General features: G+C 39.6%; 1 protein-coding gene across 3 annotated transcripts; it reads left to right on the top strand.

The window, feature by feature from the left end:
- The first annotated feature begins 315 nt into the window (after nucleotides 1-315).
- On the top strand, nucleotides 316-19,381 carry ghrb (growth hormone receptor b). 3 transcript variants are annotated; one of them, XM_019260248.2, is made up of 9 exons: nucleotides 316-477; nucleotides 4,838-4,925; nucleotides 12,171-12,306; nucleotides 14,196-14,374; nucleotides 15,573-15,751; nucleotides 15,957-16,101; nucleotides 16,440-16,530; nucleotides 16,748-16,817; nucleotides 17,302-19,381. In XM_019260248.2, exons 2-9 carry the CDS (start codon nucleotides 4,847-4,849, stop codon nucleotides 18,163-18,165), a joined length of 1,743 nt encoding a protein of 580 aa, XP_019115793.1. In that variant the 5' UTR covers nucleotides 316-477; nucleotides 4,838-4,846; the 3' UTR covers nucleotides 18,166-19,381. The 3 variants fall into 3 exon arrangements, with proteins under 3 accessions (XP_019115793.1, XP_010741078.2, XP_010741077.2); XM_010742776.3 differs by having other exon boundaries at nucleotides 316-547; XM_010742775.3 differs by lacking the exon at nucleotides 316-477 and having other exon boundaries at nucleotides 4,808-4,925.
- Nucleotides 19,382-19,671: the final 290 nt, after the last annotated feature.

The raw sequence follows: 19,671 nt of genomic DNA, 5'->3' as shown, positions 1-19,671 counted from the left end.
GGGGAGAAGCTAAGAAAACAGGTAAATCTGGGACTGGCTTTTAGTCATTGGCGGGAGCTTCACAAATTTCTGATCTTTCGTAATGAAATCATAACAAATACACATGTACAACTGTCCATATAAAGTGGACTGGGGCCGTAAAATGTACCACACTTTATATGCACTGCTGTTTAGTAGTTCAACCCTTGTGAAATGTATTGAGTAGAATCAAAAGCACAAGGATATCAAGCTTCTACTTACTTTATGTTTCAGTCCAGCCTTTTCCTGTTGTACCCAGACTCCACCGACAGATAGCGCCCTCCTCTCCTCTGACCGTACAGCTGCTCCACATACACACACACACACACACACACACACACACACACACACACGCAGACCTACAGCCAGTCTGCCGGGGTTGCTTCTTCGACAGTGTTCCCAGCCTGCAAGGATCTTGGTGAAACACGTTCCCGTTTCGTTTCAGAGGATCCGCTTGGAGTGAGTCCGGACCTCAGCGTGACTGTGACTGTGAGAGTTTGTGTTGTTGCAGACCTGTTAGGACGGAGCGGTGAGCTGCTTCTCATCTCTTTTTTTCTCATGTTTATGTTGTGCAGCTGTATATAAACCGTACATGTGATAGTGAAGTGTTGGAGCGAAATGTCTCCAATGCAGCAGAGGCTCTTTACACATCTTGTTCTGTGTTACCGTGTCAGAGCGTTTTTTGTTTACGTGTTCTCCATGAAGTTTGCACAATCTCAGAGCACGCTGTGGGAAAACAAGTCTGAGCCCAAAAACCGTGCAGCGGTGGAAAAACAAAGTGGAGATGTCACTGAACCGACAGGACTGTCAAGGGAAAGTTCAGGCTGTCTACTAGAAAAGCTGCTCGTCGAGGTTTAAATGTGAAAAACATCTAAAATGTTGTCTCTGGGTACTCTAGGGATCTGTTACTTGAATGGCGCAAATTTCATGGGAAACACTTTATTGTTGATTTGTTGATGTTAATATTAATATTTAGAATTGATTCTTAATATTTACAACTGAAACAGTTATTTGCTAATCAATTGGCTGATCGACCTAACGTGAATTGGCTACTATTTATTTATTTTTTGTTAAAAAAGTCAAACCTTCCAAATTTCATCTTTTGCTCTTTTTCTCTGTTATGTGATAATAAACTTTGTATTTTTGGTTTTGGATTGTTACTTAGACAAATTTAGCAGTTTTAAAGGACATAAATGGAAGTTTTGAACATTTTATTGGGCATTTTTCACTGTTTTTGACTCTGAAGTGATTAATTAATTGATTAATCAAGTAATTAGCTCATAGATTAATCAATAATGAGCATAATCATAGGTCCTCATCACACATTTGATGGCTGTAAATCTGACTTATGACTTAGACTTATAAATTATGGTGCATTAAAGTAGAGACTACCTGGTGGTAAAAGTGGAACATAAAACAGTTTGTGAGGCAGATATTTTCCCTGGAGATGATAGAGACCAAACCATTAATGTTGCTTTCTGTCTGCTGTATGGATACATAAATGCTTCACAGAGTTCAGGTCACAGACACATCTCATTATCTCACAACTGTTTGGAGGTGACTGCGTGAATCAAAGAAACCATGACTGAGGGATCTGTAGGCTACTTTAAATTGATAAATCCAAATTTCCGGGGGTTTTTTTCAACCCCTGTGTCTCTGTGAGACACAGAGAAGGTGACAGAATGGTATCTGCATGTGTGGTTCCCACCCTGAAACATGGAGGAGGAGGTGTGATAGTGTGTGGGTGCTTTCCTAGTGATACTGTTTTCAAAATTCAAGGCACACTTAACCAGCATGGCTACCATAGCATTGAGACAAGCAGTGACATGTCATCCCATCTGGTTTGCACTTACTGGTATGCACTTAGCATGCTGCCCATATGTTAGCCAGTTAAGTTAGATTCATGCTAGCTATGATTGGTTCACGTGATAGCATAATGTGAGGCAGTATTGCACAACATGATTCAGTTTAATACATAAACAACCCAACCCTAATGTTATGATCTTGAATATGAGTCCACCCCTGTCCATTTTTTACGATAACAAAATTACTGAATTATAAGTTGCATCGCTCACACTTGCCAGCAGTTTCAGTAATGCTGCATTCACATAGATTCAGGCAGATGGTAGACAGCAAACCGGATATCATTTTAGTGGACGAGAGCAGGATGATAAAATTAACTGACCATGCACAGGAAATGTAGTGATATCTCTGGTCTTGATCTGGACCAGCGTTGAAACAGAACACTGTCCAAAAAAAAGGTCCATGAAAATGGACGAGACTTTCAAAAAGTGTCTTCAGTCTTACAGTACTACAACACTGATGCAGAAAAAGTTAAGTAGACTTCAGGTTTGTCTCGCATAAAAACAACATGTGTGCCTGACAACAGTCACGGCTCCAAAAATAGAAACTTCATTAAATTCAAAAGGCATTGACTCAGCGTGACTTCAAAAGGCAATACCGCTACTAGGCAAAAATTAGCACTTTCCGATTGCGGCTCAAATATTTCAGTCACACGTGATAATTATCTTTAAATTGTATCTGGCCCCAAAGTTCAATTGTTTACATTCAGGTCAAGGACATTTGATAACTCATGGTCACCTGATCTACTCTCCTGTATGCTGTCTCTTCACAAAAATTCCTTTAGCATTCTTACGTTTCTGGCTGTTGACGCACATTTGTAGGCCAGCAATTAGACAGGTGTTAAGCTGCTTGAGATCTGAATATGATATTGCTATTTTTATCTGAGTAAGGAGACATATTTATGTAGGCTATAAAGATGTCTTGGTAATCCTAATCACAAACTCACAAAGGGCCTCAATTTCTGTGTTGAAAACCGCATTGCAAGGAAACATAGAGAATGGAATATGGATTTTATGAGGGCTGTCAATAACCTAGCACTGTTGACTGGAGATAGATGTCATGTGTATGACAAAACACTGTTTTGAAATACGCCCCTCCAGGAAGGATTAACATTTGTGAATACCACAAAGTGTATAATGAATGAAACATGCTCAGGTTCTGATTTCGACCTGCTGGTCCTCCCCGCTGTCCAATAAATGTGGTGTACTATGATTCATCACTTTTCATTATTTAATTTTTCATGTTATTTCACATGACATGGAAGATAATATGAAACACGCAGAAGTCTACAAGACAAAAGTTTAATTAGTTTAATTATTAAAGTCATTGTGACATGTTGAGGCTTTTGAGATTTTGTAATGACATTAACATAAAAGATAATAAAAAGAAGTTGTTTCCTCAGCTAAAATACTCAACTATGTTGAAGTGACAGTTTGAACAGAATTACTGAAATAATTAAAGTAGTAGGCTAGATAGTAGCAGTAAATATGCAAGTTGTTGAAGTTTCAGTTGGTGCTAAATGAAGTTGAAGGGTAATACAGACTTAAGGCTCAGTATCAGTTGAGGTGTTGAAAGGAGTTGAAATGTTAGAAGAAGAGTAAGCATAAGAGGTAAGCGATGGAAGGAGTTGAAATTGGAGATGGAAAATTTCACGTGAAGTCCTAAAAGGAATCTGTGTCAGTTCAAGTGCAAGAACAGAAGGAAGACTGAAGGGGCAGTTAAAGTGAAGGTGCTGAAAAGAGTTGAAAGTGGTAACTGAAGCACAAACATAAAGTGTACTTGTCTAAAGGAGGTGCTGCTTTATAACAATACTGATGATAATTGTGATATTTAAAAAAGGAACCATGATAATGTGATAATAATGCACATGTGATAATATGTAAATATTCCAGCGCCTCTCAAATGAATTCTGTTTCTGTCCATTCTCACTTTGTCGTTCACACTCCAACATAATGGATGGTGGTAATGCACCTTAACACTGATTAACACACAATAAAAGTTAAACATGAATTTGACTGAACATAATTTAATTTTTCTTAAATATTCTACAGATGTCGTGGTACTATTGTTATCGTGAATTCTTTTGGCCACTATATCTGTATATTGCAAATATAATACTGATATCGTGCTAGCCCTAGTTAAAATGTCAGGAATCCTGTTTTTGATTAGTGTTAGTTCAAGTGTAAATGTGAAAGTAGTTGAAGTGGCAGTTAAAACTCAAGGGGCGTCAAAGAGATGAAGTCTCACTTTAAAGTTTAAGTACCAAATTATGCTGAAATGTTTTCAAGGGCTGAGTGAAGTACAGTACAGCTGAAGCGGCTAAAAGAGCATGTAGAGTTTGAGTTTTTTTTCTGGCGGAAAAGTGCTGGCAGGGTGCCAAAAATGCCACAATGAAGAAAAGTTCAAGTGTCACTGAGTGCAGCCGTTTTTGTCTGGGCCGTCTCGTACATGAAAAAACGATGATGGTGTTTAATATGGACACAAACGATGAGTGATAAAAGAAGTGTCAGTGTAAAGTCCATTAAAGGAGTTAGTCTCTGTTCTGGGTGTGTACATGTAAAAACTGAGAACTTATAAAGGTTTTAAAGGTGATATCAATTCAAATGAGTTGGATGTAATTAAAATAAAATAAGAAATAAGGCAGCCTCTTCAGGTTCCTGTCCCTGTTCAAATCTCAAGTATTCAGCAAAGTATTTGCAAAGTGGGATCATAAGCTGAATGTTGATAAGGAGCTATGTGTTTGCAGAAACATTAAGTCATTTGATTAATCATTTTATCTCATACACATTGCAATACTGTGACTCCACATTTTTTTAATCACGGGTGCACTAACCTCTCCTGTTTTGTGAGTGCTGTCCTTGTTTAATGGTGGTGGTGGGCTGGGCCTTCATGTGTTGTGGCTCAGTTGGGTGGACTGCACTGAGAAGCTAACATTCTCCACATGTTCCCACCACAGCTCAACACCATGGCTGCCACTCTCAGCGTGCTCTTCTTCTTCCTTTATATCTTCAGTGCTTCAGCGCTGGAATCACCCTCCGACCAAGGTATGTAAATGCATATAGATATATATTTTGTAATAAATGTTGTTTTTTTTGGCAAGTTGACTTCCATAGCACAAGTAGGTTAGACTTTTAAAACGTGTGGGGATTTAAAGACTTGACACAAGTTTGAAATAATGTTTATGAAAAAAAAACACTATAACTATATTAACATATTTTGTTGTTATTTGAGACATTTATTCTTGAGATTGATGATGCTGCCTTTGACATCTGGTATATTATGATACCCAGACTTTTAATTCCTGTTGATCCACTTGGTTTGGAATCAAAATTGCCCAACACCAGATGGAAGTCATTTTTGAGACAAATCTGTTTTTAATGGACCAACGCTGCATAGTTACTGTGCTGCTTTGGCATTCAGTTGAATATGAAAATGTGTTGCACAACAGCAGAGCCCTCCACAGAGAGCCACATGGAACAGCCAGCAGATGTCTAGTGAAGTGGCTTCCCAGGAATTCTGGAGAGCAGAGAGTACTCCACTGCTGAACAATAGGAAACTGTTTAGAGAGTGTGTAGAGGCCCCTTTTCTACCAAACAGCCTGTCATTGGCAGTTGAAAGGCTGCGTATTTGCATACATAGGTCGTGTTTTATCCACAGATATAAACTAGGTCCCCACTGACCATTAAAGTCATGCAGGGACATCCTGTGCTTTGTCTTGTTACATAACGCTGTCAGTAACTTGGCACAACTGCGAGCCAGAGAACGTGTTCCCCTCTACTCCTGTTCTCCTGCTACTTATTTTTATTCTGTTTTTGTTTCACGTCTTTATGTGGGATTAAACAAGGCTGCTGCTGTGTTCTGACAGGCATGTTTCCGTCATGTAGCATAATATCCCATTTTGCTGCCGAAATGAAATCCATGATGCCTCGGCCGAGTTTAGGTTTCTTTTTCTGGAAACCGGTCACCTGTTTGACAACTTTTATGAGCTTGTAGATTTATGAATTGTTGCTTTTATCTCAAATCTTGTTCTATGATTCTAATCGGTCTGACTGTGGTAAATGTGTGTTTGCTCTGTGGGAGAAACACACCAAAGACCAAATCTAAAGAGAAATACTTTCTCATGCAGTCACTGGCTAACAGCTATCAGCAGACAGAGATTATAAAAAACAACCTAATTATGCTGGATGACGAACTTTTGATATTATCATGGGCTTGACTCTTGAGTTGAATTAAATCCCATTTATTGTCAGAAAGCACAAAAGACCATCAGGAAATGCCTGATAACAAAATAATTGTTTCACCCTTTCAGACAGCAAGCTGCACACAGTGTCTGTGTATGTAGTTTTAGTGATAGAAATATAGTTGCTGAATGTTAACTGCTAACAGAGACACTACTGACAGCTAATGTTGCACAGCTAACTAGCTAACAGCAGCTACAGCTATATGAGCGAACTGCTAAAGCTGCCTTCAGATGATAAGAGATATGCTCTTAGTCAGTCCCTCCAGTTTTTCGCGGGCACGTTAGTGATGGCGACTACTAACAAGTCCCACCTGCTGTCATATATATCAGCAAATGACCGAGCAAAACAATATCCGGCAATTTTACATGCAAGCAGAGGAAACTATTTTTACACTTCAGTACTAATATTAAGATTCTTACAGAAAATAAAAAGGAAACAGTGTTTCTGTCTGCCTTGTATTTGTCTTATTAAGCCTGTTTAGACTTTTTGCTGTGGTTTAAAAGTAAAGAAAACAACAAAAAAGGGGCGTAAAATTCTTCGCAAAAAATTAGAAAATGCTGTTGCAAAATCATTCAAGTAATTTTGATTGCAAAAATCACAAAAAAAAATTGTGAAATCCTGCTGGGACTGCTTAGTGTAGGCCTAGTGCTGCCAACTTAGCGACTTTGTCGCTATATTTAGCGAGTATTCAGACCCCTCTACTGGCTTAAAAAAAAGAAAGAAAAAAAGTGACTAGCAACTTTTTCTGGTGTTACTGGAGACTCTGACATGAAAGCACCAATGACAGTATAAAAAATGGACAGAGCCTGAGTGACGTCACCCATAAGTTTCCAAAGTGCTGTTTGAGGCTAAAAATATTGCTGCTGGCCACCGCCATGTTAAATGTACTGCTTCTTCTGCCTCCCATCTAATCTAAATATCGGCAAAGACGTGGATCATCGGCGGACCTGAGGCAGGTCGAATGACGCCTGGGTGCTCTAATAAGCCATCTGTAATGGCACGCACCTGTCAATGAAGTGGTCACACTGTTAATTATGCCCAACTTCAAGCCTTTAAAAAAAATTCTCCCCCCTCACAGTTGTCAGGGAGGCGAAATTAGCTATAGAGTCCAAAACGTTGCCTGAACCAGACTGTAAACATGTTTAACTCTGCTGTGAAGTTAGACATTTTAATATGGGTGCTTATGGAGAGACACACTTTCTCAAGTGGACGCTTGAGAAATTACACTTTTTAGCACTTCCCCATTGACTTAATTTCCCATCACCGGAGGTTGCCGCTTGGAAAGCATGTATGGTTCTTACTCTTCTCAACAAGCAGCAGGTGCTGGTAATACAATCAGCAGTGTTTACTTAACTTGAGCATTGGATTTAGTGAGCTAAGTTCATAAACCAAATGCCCATTCACAAAGAAGGCGGTTGCACCATCCGACTGCTGACTTTGGCCCTATATTTCTTTTCCTGGTGAGATTATGGTATGTTTTTAAAGTTATGTTATGACACTGAGTTCACTCTATATATAATTTCAAATTGTGCACATCACAAAGAAGTGATTTGCCTTGTTGGGCGTCATTGCTGTCCCTATGAGAAAACAAGGGCACAGCCAGTACAGAACGGTTTTACCGCTAATCATGTGTGGGAGGAGAGGATGAACTGAGTGGTGCATGTATATGATAAATACAGACGTTTTTTCTATGTATCATTTAACTAGGAGAGCTCCATGTGAAACCTTGTGCACATACGCAGTCAGCTGACATTGTCTATAAGAAAATGGGCTGGGACTTTTCCTTTCACAAACACTGCTCTCCCAAAATAACTCCTCTCACTTCCCAACTGTATTGGAGCACCAGCCACCGGAGGTACTATTTCTAGGAATTGAATAGTCCCTGTAGGGGTGAACAAGTGTTTTTTCCTTCTCACCACCTGAACAACACTGTTTATATCATTCAGGGATCAGGACATTGGTTCCTAATGTAATTACATTTTGTGAATGGAGAGGTCAGTACACTGTCAGTCCTCACTTTCGGGTGTACTCAAGCTTTTTATCTGTCCTTGTTGTGCTCATAAGGCTTGTTAGGTTAGTAAAAGGTTCAGAAATCACTGATGAGAGAATTGTGGCTCTTAGCCATGGAGGGAAATGGCTTCTCTAAATGCAGAGGATGAGGTATTTCCCCCTGAGAGTTCACTGATTGATGTTTAAACATGTGACTCTCTAAATAACCATTTGGCCTGGTGTGCTCACAGGAAAGACATTAATGAAGGCTTCCCACCAACACACTGTGCAGATGTTAATAGACGCTATGATAGGAAAAACACACCCTAATTATCATCGAGAGGTTGTATAAACAAAAAACAACAGTAAGCAGCGTTCTACCCGACAATTTATGTCATCTGCTACGAGTTGTGAGTGAGTCCTTTAAAGGAAATTAGGCCTAGCTGCTATTTCCTGCTCTCTTTAAAATCCACATCTGAACGGAAACGTATCTGCACTTATCAAAACATATTGTTCGAGGATGTTTCATGTCACCCAGCACTTAGAGAAAAATAGTGCTGTAAACATGTTTACGTCGTCGTGTTGTGGCAGTGTGCTGCAGAGAGAGGAGCGCCCTAATGAGTAATATGTTGTAAACTGATATTACCGTCTTAGAAATTGTCTGTAATTTGCAGCTCTGTTGTTCAGACAGCACTCTGCTCTCCACTGCTCACATGTTTACTTACACCAGGAGTGAACTCTGCATGGCAGCTGTTGAGCAAACACAGCAGCACGTACTCAAGCGCACAAGTACAAAATGAAGCCCACTATCAGTGTGCAAGCTGATCCGGTTATTCTGCAAGCAAGCGCTAACATGCACACTAGGTGAATGTAAAGGTGCCTTCAGCGGTGGAAGAATTATCCAGATCCAATAGTTACATATCAATTATCAGAAGTTTTGCATATGACATTTTAACTGCATATCATTGTTATGAATTTGTTAATATGTAAATAGCATTTGAATGTTGTAGTTGATGGAGGTGGTGGAGCTAATTCTGACTTCTTCATGCTGTATAGTGCTTGGCATTCTGATCCATAACATGCATATTTAAAAGTTAAACACATACTCTTGTATGGCGTGTAAAATCTGTAATAGTAGCCAGTCATCAAACGACCATGTCTACCTAAAATCATGTCAACTGGATTCATTTTTAATCAACATCATGAGGAAACGCTGACAGTTAACATATCTTACATGTTGATATAACACATTTGTTTTCCTACAATATCTGCCCTTGCAGTACAATATTTGCTTGTATCAGCTAAAACATGATACATAAACGATACCATGGCTATGTTTGGAACCTCACAACACTTGGTTAAGGTTAGATAAATGTTGTGCTCTACGTTTAATGCAGAAAATGTCAGACTTAAGCCAGAAGACATGACATGGGTTTTTTTTGTTTTTTTTTACGTGGCCTTACTCAATATTGCCCTCAATTAATCGAACTATGTAGCTTAAACCTGACCCCCTGCACTTTGTATGCCCACCATCCACCCGACCCCCTGTGCTGTGCAGTAAATAAACGTATTGCTTCTCTCAGTTGGGAAAAATGTCAGATAATTCAGGCAGTCGTCACTCCCAAAAATGTAATAAATCAACAAGGCACACATGTTGGCTGTCACACACACACACACATCTTACAAACCATCCACACGTCCCCATAAATCATGAGGATGTGAGCCATAAAAATGATCTGCATAGCTGAGTGTCAAATAGATTTTTCTCTTAATCCTGAGCTAAGCACAGTTCTGGGGAGTGTTGAGGATCTGGTAAACAGGTTATTTTTAACCTGCAACTCCCCTTCTCCGAAGCACCCTAAGCGGGCCAGAGGTATTCATCATCTGCTCCGAGTGCTGCTCAGAGGGAGCCATCTTGTCCTCACGCTTCTCAGTACTCAGCCAGCCGTGGCTTGTGTGTCGCTCCTCTCTGAAATGTTGACGTGGTCAGCTGACCACTGCTGCTGTCCCTAGAATCATTGATCATGAAGCCTCCTGGTAATACAATCAGCAGTGTTTGCTTAACGGATAGAGCTTTGTTTAAAGGGTCGGTTCACCAAGATTAAGCAAACAAAGACAGTATTCTGAGAAAAAAAACATCCACGTATGAGGACTGCTTCATATCCCCTCACACAGATCATTATGTTTTTCTGTGTGTTCTGTAAATAGATCCCTCTAAATCTGACAAACTGGATCTTATCTTATCAAATATTGACTATTATTAAGTTTTCATTAACCACATAACACATTTAAAGAATTGTGACCAAAATTAATTAATTATGTACTGAGAGGGAGATTTCAGGTAAATAAAATAGTGCTCTGGTGGACAAACTATATAATGCAATCAATACTAGGCAACAACTTCCAATAATGTCAATCTATGGGTCGGCCGTGTGGTAAAATATCTTGGATAATCCACAGACCTCACAGTTTGCTGTTTTTATTGGAATCACTTTCTACCCTAAGAAATTTTAAAATAGATTGTTCTGTTGATTATGCAAGTTATTTTGGTCAGTGGGAACACCACAAAATGAATTCCACATTGTGTCAGAAGGAGAGATGAAAACCTGGACAAATGGCCTTTAAGGATGCAATATGTTGCACTGAGGAGATACTGAAATTAAGGACGTTAATGACAGTATGCTTTGAACTCTTTTCAAGAGCTAATGAAATAGGTAAAAATGTTAGATTAAAACTTTGTTTGTTAGTTCGTATGCTGTTTTTGCACAGAGCTCTTTCCTATTCTTCATGCCTTCTTCTAGGAATCGTACAGGACTTCTTCACCGCCCACCCTCTGGAGAACATCCACGGTGCAGTGCTTGAAATATCTTGAACTCACCCTGGACAATAATTTATGCTTTGACAAACCCTTCACGGAAATCCACAAACGCTGCCAACAAAGACTCTCCACCATCCACAAAAACTCTGTTACGTCCCCAGTTGGCAGTGGCCGTAGTGGGCGTAACAAACTCAGAGCACTTTCTGTTGCCCTTCACCTTCTGTTCTGCTCTACAAAAGTATAACTCAACACATTCTCCCCTAATGCCCCCTGTTTGTGCCTGCCTTCAATAGGAAGAAACTCATATGCATCACACACAATGCCTCTAAAATGATTGGTCTACTAACCCCTCAGCTCTCAAAGCCTCAACAATAAAGCCATTAAAAAGGGAAAGCATAGCACATGATCCCAGCCACCCCCTCAACCTATTCTTCCCTCTATGGTAAATGTGTGCTGTGCTCATCAGTTTGAAGAGCTAACCATTCATACGCATTCACACACCAATGGCACAGCCTTCGAGTTCAGTATCTTGCCCAAGGACAGTCTTGCCCATGCAGACTGGAGGGGATCGAACCGCAGATGTTCTGATCGGTAGACGTCCTGCTCTGCAAACTGCACCTTTTTAATGCCAATGTGAATTAAACTTCAAAGAGTACTGAAAAACCTGAGATATTGTCATTTTTATTCCACGTTATTTCCTTACCTGTATTAGCTACAATACAACTTGTCGGTTAGAGATCGGGCTACAGAGATCTGTCAGATTTCACAAAAGCATTTCTGCAACTTTTGAGTTGCCCTTCAATAAATAAAAACAATGGTTTTCTCAAAGACTTGGAACAATAGTATCAATCTACAGCACAATTACAAATCAAGTCATTTTTAATATGCATACTGACTGCTCTGTACACACATGGTTTGAGTTTATGCAGCAAGTCAAACAGGGGCCAAGTCATGTGCATGTGTGTTTTAGAGTACAGAGAATGCAAACAGATTATCACTCAACAGCTGTGGCGGTGAACTTCCCAGCTGCAGCTTTTGCTTGAAAAGCAAAATGACTTCTAGGAAAAAGCAGATATTCGCCATGTGGCTGAGCTGCTCACTGCTCACTAACTCCTTATTATCCTGTCTCTGAATTACAGTGCAGCCACCGAAAAAAAAGAAGCAAAACAGACTTTACAGTATCAAATATAATTAGATATGTAATTATCTTCCTCTGTCTTTCTCTCTGTGTTTCCATGCAGTCCACCGACAGAGACACCCACACTTCACCAGCTGTGCCTCTGCCAACATGGAGACTTTCCACTGCAGATGGAATGTCGGCACTTTCCAGAACCTCTCCAAGCCAGGAGATCTCCGCTTATTTTACATTAACAAAAAGTAAAATGAAAAACTTTCTCATTATTAACATCTTTTTGTGCTTTCAAGGAAATCATGGCAAGAGAAGGAGCCTATAGTTTGTTTAGCAGAGTACAGATAGATTACAGGGTTGACTATAATATAACATCATTTAGACTTGAAGAAACCTATGTAAAGATTCATGTATAAGTATATTTTCCAAATGCACAAAAAAAGAAAAAACCTTAATAATGAGAACTTTGGACCTAAGGTTGTATTACACAGGAGCCTTTAGTTTTGATTTCCTTTAAAGCCTACCTATATATTTTTGTTGTTCTTATACAGTGCAGTACAGTTTCACATTTCACATCTAGCTGCCTTAGTTTGTACGTATGTTAAAGGAAGGTCGAGTGTCAGATAAATGTAGCATAGAATTGTTCTTCCAAACTTCGAAAGACCTTTGAAAACACCTCTCCAGCCACATTTTTTAAACGTTCTCACTCAACTGCTGTTCTTATCAAGGCCAAGCAGCATCAATGCTTTTAGTACTCCAATGTGTGCACTGTTGTGTCTGAACCTTATCTGACTTGTGGTGCACCTGCTCACTCCATGTTGACAAGGTAAAAGTCCAATTCAGGCTTTTTGTTGCTTTAATGAGTATTAGCTATCAAGTTCAGTTTGAATTTCAGACAAATCATTTGGAATAGAAGGCTTCATGACTTTTTGAGAATTATTTTTACATTTGTGCAATTTTGGGATTCATCTGATAGAACTGTTAAATCTTCAAGAATCAAACTGGATTTCATTGACTCAAAACAAGACTTCCCAAATCACTGTTTAATTCAATCAGGGATGCAGCTTTAGTCCATAGACTTTGCTCTTCACAGCCCTCAGGCCAGAGTTTCAGCTTTGTTCAAAACATATCTCATAATCTTACTGATCATATTCATGTTTCCCAGAGGATGAATACCTTAAACATTATACTGTATATCCTGTTAAGATCTACAACTATAGAGATACACAATACAGAATTTTCTGTCCTTCATTTTCTTTGTCCGAACTAAGGAACTAATTTAAAACAATGAGTGCACCTGCCCATTTGTTCCTTTGTGTGTTCATGGTCTAAAAGTTGTCAACACATGAATGCTGTTCTGTTCTTGCTCAGAAAAAGGAAGAATTGATCTCAAAATACTTCCTTTCTCTTTTTTTCTTCTTCACTATGGAGCAACAGCAGCATGTATTACTTTCATTGTGTTCACATGGTTGCCAGTGACAGAATATCAAGTTCCAGAGATAATCTAGACTGAGACTAAAAAACAATGTCCTGATGCATGTTATTAGAAGATGTTACATGTATGTATAAGTATGCAAATTGTGACACCTCAAAAAATACTGAGGATTTCAAAATCAAAGAACCCTGAGTTCCTCTCCCCAAAAAAGACTTGAATTACAGTGAGTACAAGAAAAAACAACAACAACTAATTAATTGGCCCCTCTGGCATTAACTAATATTCATCTATTTTCATTCATTTTTTATATTTTTTTTACTGTGCATGCCACAGACCTGCCATGCCTGCAGCAGAGCATGCCAATCATAATCAACTTTTTAGCTGGTAAAAGAGCCACTCCACGCTGTCTACATGGTGTGTCACATATACTTTGGCAGTTATTCACGCTGTACAGTGCCAGACACAGCTTGCAATAATAAAAAGGAAAAAGAGGTATAAAATGTTGTCATATATTAAGAGAATTATGGGAGAATTGTGACCCTGGGAGGAAACTGGGAGAGAGCAATAGGAAATGGGAGCCTCCCAGGAAAATTGGCAGGGTTGAGAAGATTCCTTGACCTAATAAAGAGATGTTTCTGTCATCTCCCCTGTCCCGTTCATACAGTTTTTTTAGACCACATGTTGTCTTCTTCCCCCTTGCAGACACCCTCATGCCCCGCCTAAAGATTGGACTGAGTGTCCTCAGTACAGCACGGACAGGCAAAATGAGTGCTTCTTCAATGAGAATCACACATTCATCTGGACATTTTACAGTGTCCAGCTCCGCTCAAGGGATCAAGCAGTCCTCTATGATGAGAAGCTCTTCAACGTTCAAGACATTGGTGAGTTTAGTGTCTGTCATGATCCAGATTAGAGAAAGCAGAAAAAAAAGATGTGCAGTCATGTGAGGTTTTCCCACATGTTACTTTGCACTATAAGGGTTAATGACCATCACTATGCAATTTGGGGGATATTTAGTCTGAACTGCACCTATCAGGTTGCAAACAAATCCTGCGTTCTTTGCTGGGAAAAGGAAGTAGCAATGTTCTTTCCCAATTTCAAGGTTAGCTATGGTTCCACTATCATCAGTCTCTCTGAAAAGCCTAAACAAAAATGTGTTGTCCATATCCAAGATAAATGGACATCTACAACATGTCCCATGAGTCTTATCAAAATCTCACGGTAGCTCTAGTTGTTTTATGTTAAAAATACTATTGGAGGGATTGCTATGAAATTTGTGACAGACATTCAAGGTTCATAGAGGATAAATCCTACTGACTTTGGTAATCAGGTTTAAAGTTTGTTTTTGTCTAATACTTTCCCAGTCATACATAATGACTTTCTCTAGTAATACTAGTTTTATCACGCATAGTTTTGTTTCTGTAATAAGACAGCCTATATGCCAGTATTTTGCCCTATCTGTGACAAAAAGCAACCAAAATAAAGTTACTCTTGTAGAGCAAAAACCCAAATCAAAATAAAATAGAAAATATAAATACACATCATTTGCCACCCTGCCCATATACTGTATACTGTCCTTTTGGTCTGGGGCTGATTTTTATGGTCAGGGCCCCTTTGTTTAAGTTAGGGGAATGATATTTTAGACAATAGTGTGTTTCCAAGTTTTTGGCAGCAGTTTGAGAAAGATGATTTCCTCTTTCATGACAATGAATGAACTAGAGTGCTGACTGTGAACCAGACCGAGTGGGATCAAAATCTGCAGCCAGGTTCAGTAAAAACTTTCCCAAAGCAGTGGCTGGTTTGTTTTAAGATGACATGTTCAGAAATTACATAATGGATGTAATGTTTGGATGTGCACTTACTTTTGTGCATGTAGTGATGTTGAAACAAGGATTAGTGTGGACCTGTTTTTCCTTAAGAAATACATGAATGAACATGTCTGCACCATCCATATATCACAGAATGAATCCATGAATCTATTCGAGTAAACTGTGATAAGACACTTCCTTTAAACACTGAAATGATTGTCCAGCTGCTGATAATAAAATATCTATAAGTTCCTTTCTGTTCTGTGTGCAGTGCAACCAGATCCTCCTTACAGCCTAAACTGGACGCTGCTGAACGTGAGTTTGACGGGCACTTACTATGACATCATGCTGAGCTGGAAGCCGCCTCAGTCCGCAGATGTGGAATCAGGGTGGATGAAGCTGCAGTATGAGGTCCAGTACCGTGACATCAGCTCTGACCTGTGGGAAGTGGTGGGTGTCTACTAAGTTATAGTTTAATCTGCAAAATTACAACACCCGTTAAATTGAATTATAGTATCATGCAAAAACTTTTATGTGCATCAGTCCAGTCCAACTTTTTATTATTGTCAAAGGAAACATCAGTGTTTCTTACAGGAGAAGATTGTGATGTTGTAGCACTGCTTTTGGTGGTTGAACATTATTTTCTTCACCACAGGTCGACCTTGTGCAAAGCACCCATCGCTCCATTTATGGCCTTCAAACTAACACCAACCATGAGGTTCGGGTCCGGTGCAAAATGTTTGGTGGGAAAGAGTTTGGAGAGTTTGGCGACTCTGTGTTCATCCACATCCCATCCAAAGGTAAACACTAATATTTCAATATCTTCATACTTTTTTTGAAGACTTGTCCATAATGCTTAAAGACTCCTCTGTCTTCCTACTGCAAAGAAAGAAAGGTTCCCTCCAGGAAACAGTAAAATAGTTGATGCATTTTACAGGGCGCACCTCCATTTCTTCACCCAAACACAGATGGCAGCCATGAAACCCACTCACTGCATTAACAGACTTGTCTCAAAAGTTTTAGCATGTTCATATCAGTTTAGCATGTTAGCATGCATGATTGCTTGCTAAACTACCATTGATTTTTTTTAATGTGATATATTAAGTTCCTGTATCTTTGTGTGCATTCCCCCTTCCAGTGTCTAGGTTCCCTATCGTGGCCTGGCTCATCTTTGGCGCCTTGTGTTTAGTGGCCATCCTGATGTTAGTCATCATATCACAGCAGGAAAAGTAAGTATTTTACATCCATCTGGACTTTGTGTAGGACTGAGAAAAGCTTAGAGAAATGAGAAAGTGCAGTATGCAGCTCAGTGATCAGCACACTGTGCGGGCTAACCTTGGAGTCCCTCAGTCTCTCTGTGTTCCCTGTGTATTTGCTCAATGTTTATACTAAGGGCTAAAGTCAATTTATTTTACATATAACATTTTTCCTTTTTTTCTCTCTAAGGTTGATGGTTATTCTTTTGCCTCCTGTTCCTGGACCTAAAATAAGAGGAATTGATCCTGAACTGCTCAAGGTATTCCACTTTATTTGGAGAAAAAGAAGCATACTCATTAAACAACTGCACAGTGAAAATGATGTACTCACAACTACGGTTAGCGCAGTAGCAATGTCACTGCTTTCCCAGTTCTCGGTGACATGATGAGAACAATAAATGATAGAATTTATGGACAAAGCTAGAGAAATAAACTCGTAATAATTATCCTTGAAGCAGCCGAGCTGACTCATCAGCTGAATGTGGCCTAACCCATTCATTCTGAAGCGTTGAGTTTGGCATTATGGCTGTTGTTACCTTGGTTTGAGACCATGGCCCTGGATGGGAGATGTTCTGTTGGACTGCGTTTGCCTAGACAAAAATGTCCTCATATTACAGTAGACTAAACTATGTTTCTGAAAACATTTGAGGCAAGAAATAGAAAATGCAGTAACAGAATCTTGATAATCTAAATATTTGAGCCTAGTCTTAGCCTTGTGCTTGACGGATCAACTCTGCCTCACAGACAGGAAAGCTGAGGGAGCTGACATCTATCCTGGGTGGGCCACGTGATCTGAGGCCAGAGCTGTACAACAATGACCCCTGGGTGGAATTCATTGATCTGGACATTGAGGAGCAAAGCAAAACAATAGACCTGGACACGGACTGTCTCATGCATCGCTCCCTCTCCTCCAACTGCACTCCCCTCTCCATCGGCTTCAGAGACAACGACTCGGGACGGGCCAGCTGCTGCGACCCAGATCTCCCCGGCGACCCAGAAGCATCACCTTTCCATCCTCTCACCCCAACTCAAACCTTCAGTGAGGAAGCATCATGCCCAACAGCCTGTGAGTCAAGCCTCCCAGGCCAGAGCCCCACCAATGAGGAGCCTCCTTTTGTAGCACTGGGCAGAGAGGCGTTGTACACCCAGGTGAGTGAGGTGAGGTCTTCTGGCAAGGTGCTGCTCTCACCTGAAGAACAGACTGAGGTGGAGAAAACCACGAGCAAAGACACAGAGAAAGACGTCATGGCAGAGAAGGAGAAAGAAAGGAAAGAGTTCCAACTCCTGGTGGTGAATCCAGATCATGGGGGTTACACCTCAGAGCTCAATGCAGGAAAAATGAGCCCAAGAGAAATGAATGAACCCTGCCAGACAGTAAGAGACTTGAGTTCTTCACTACCTTCGTCACCTTACCATGAATCAGATGCCATCCCTGTGTCCTCTCTTCCCCCGGCTCCTGTCTACACCGTGGTAGAGAGTGTTGACAGGCAGAACAGCCTCTTATTGACACCGAACTCGACACCTGCCCCCCAGCTGATAATTCCAAAGACTATGCCAACACCAGACGGCTACTTGACGCCTAACCTTTTGGGAAGCATCACACCATAGATCAGCAATGAACTGCGCAAAGTTAAGACTATTAAATCAAAGGCAGAGATAAGGTTGGGAACAGTCTTGGATATTGACTATTGAGGGTACCAAGGTTTAGTGTTGAATGTCAGCTCTCCTAAAATAGTTGGGGGGGACATCTGCGCCTGTCCTGCCTACCACCTCTAACTCCTCTTTGCCTCCCGCTGCTTCCTCTGACAGGACTGTACAGTCGATATGGTCGGAAGTTTGTCATGAGGGAAGAAGAACACACAAGAATGTGTTTTACTGCAGTTGTGGAAAAGGAACCGTTCAAAGGGAAATAACACAAGCTGGGAAGGGAAGTTGCCTCAAACTCCAAAACAGAACTCAAACTATCTTTGCTAAAGCTGCATTGGTCATTTTTTGGACACTCGAAGACACAGAACCCTAGCACATTAAATATGAAACTGTTTTGGCATATGCTTTCAGAAACAGTTGCTTTTTGCATATCAAACCATCATTTGTTTGGAGTTATGTTCCGTCCAACATGTTTGTTTCAGCCATGTGAACATGAAATTGTCGAGTAAACACAGGTGTTACCAATGATACATTCAATTGTACTTCTACATATACTTTATTGCTAACATTTTGTACATATCAAAAACCTTTTGATAAATTCAGGTCATATGTATAATTAATATGCTGTTTCAAAAATATATGTTAAACATACTCGCCCTCTCTTTATGAATCCAACATTTTTAATGCCTTCCATTATGTTTGCATTCCTTTTCAGGCTTTAAGATCAATATTTCCACAATGAAAATGATAACCATAACCATAAATAACCAATTGCTTTTTCTTTTCTTTTTTTTTTTAATACTCAGGCTTATTGGAGTTTACAGTATATATCATGTTAAATTCAAAAAATCAAATAAAGCATATGTTGTATGTAAAAGGATCAACTGGCGCATAAAATATTAGATGCTTGTCTCACTTTCTTAATTCATGTTTGAAGCTGTGAAATGTTTTCTGAGCTGACACAAAATAATTCAGTTTGTTATGATCATGCTCAGTAATATATGTTTTTTAGCTAATGGACTATAAAGTTTTTTGTTTTTTTCGGTGTCTGGTTAAATGTGCATTGAATTGAAACTGAAATTTGGGGGTACATGGCCATCAGTGTTGAATTTGTACAGTTATTGCATTTTAACTGTTCAAAAGTGTTACAAATAAAAATAAAAACTTTCATACTTTGGCCTTTGTCTGTCTTCTCGGTTAATTTTGGGTCTCCACAACATCGCAAACCAAGAGGAATATTCTTATTCAGTGGTGGATAGTAGCATTTTTTCACAGTAAAAGTAGCAGTATTGTGAAAAATACTAAGTTAGGTAAAAAGTTAAAAATTTTGTTAAAAGTAAATATGTATTATTAAAATGAATTCAGTGAAACAGCTCCTCACAAGATGCAAATTTATTGACGTTAAGTGTATACAGTGTTGAGTAACTGTGTTAAAAGCATATAAAGTAATAATAAAAAATAATAAAC

The sequence above is a fragment of the Larimichthys crocea genome, chromosome IV (genome assembly GCF_000972845.2).
Source record: "Larimichthys crocea isolate SSNF chromosome IV, L_crocea_2.0, whole genome shotgun sequence".
NCBI lineage: Eukaryota > Metazoa > Chordata > Actinopteri > Sciaenidae > Larimichthys > Larimichthys crocea.
The sequence above is the reverse complement of the archived record's forward strand: the minus strand, read 5'-3'. Positions and strand labels throughout refer to the sequence as shown.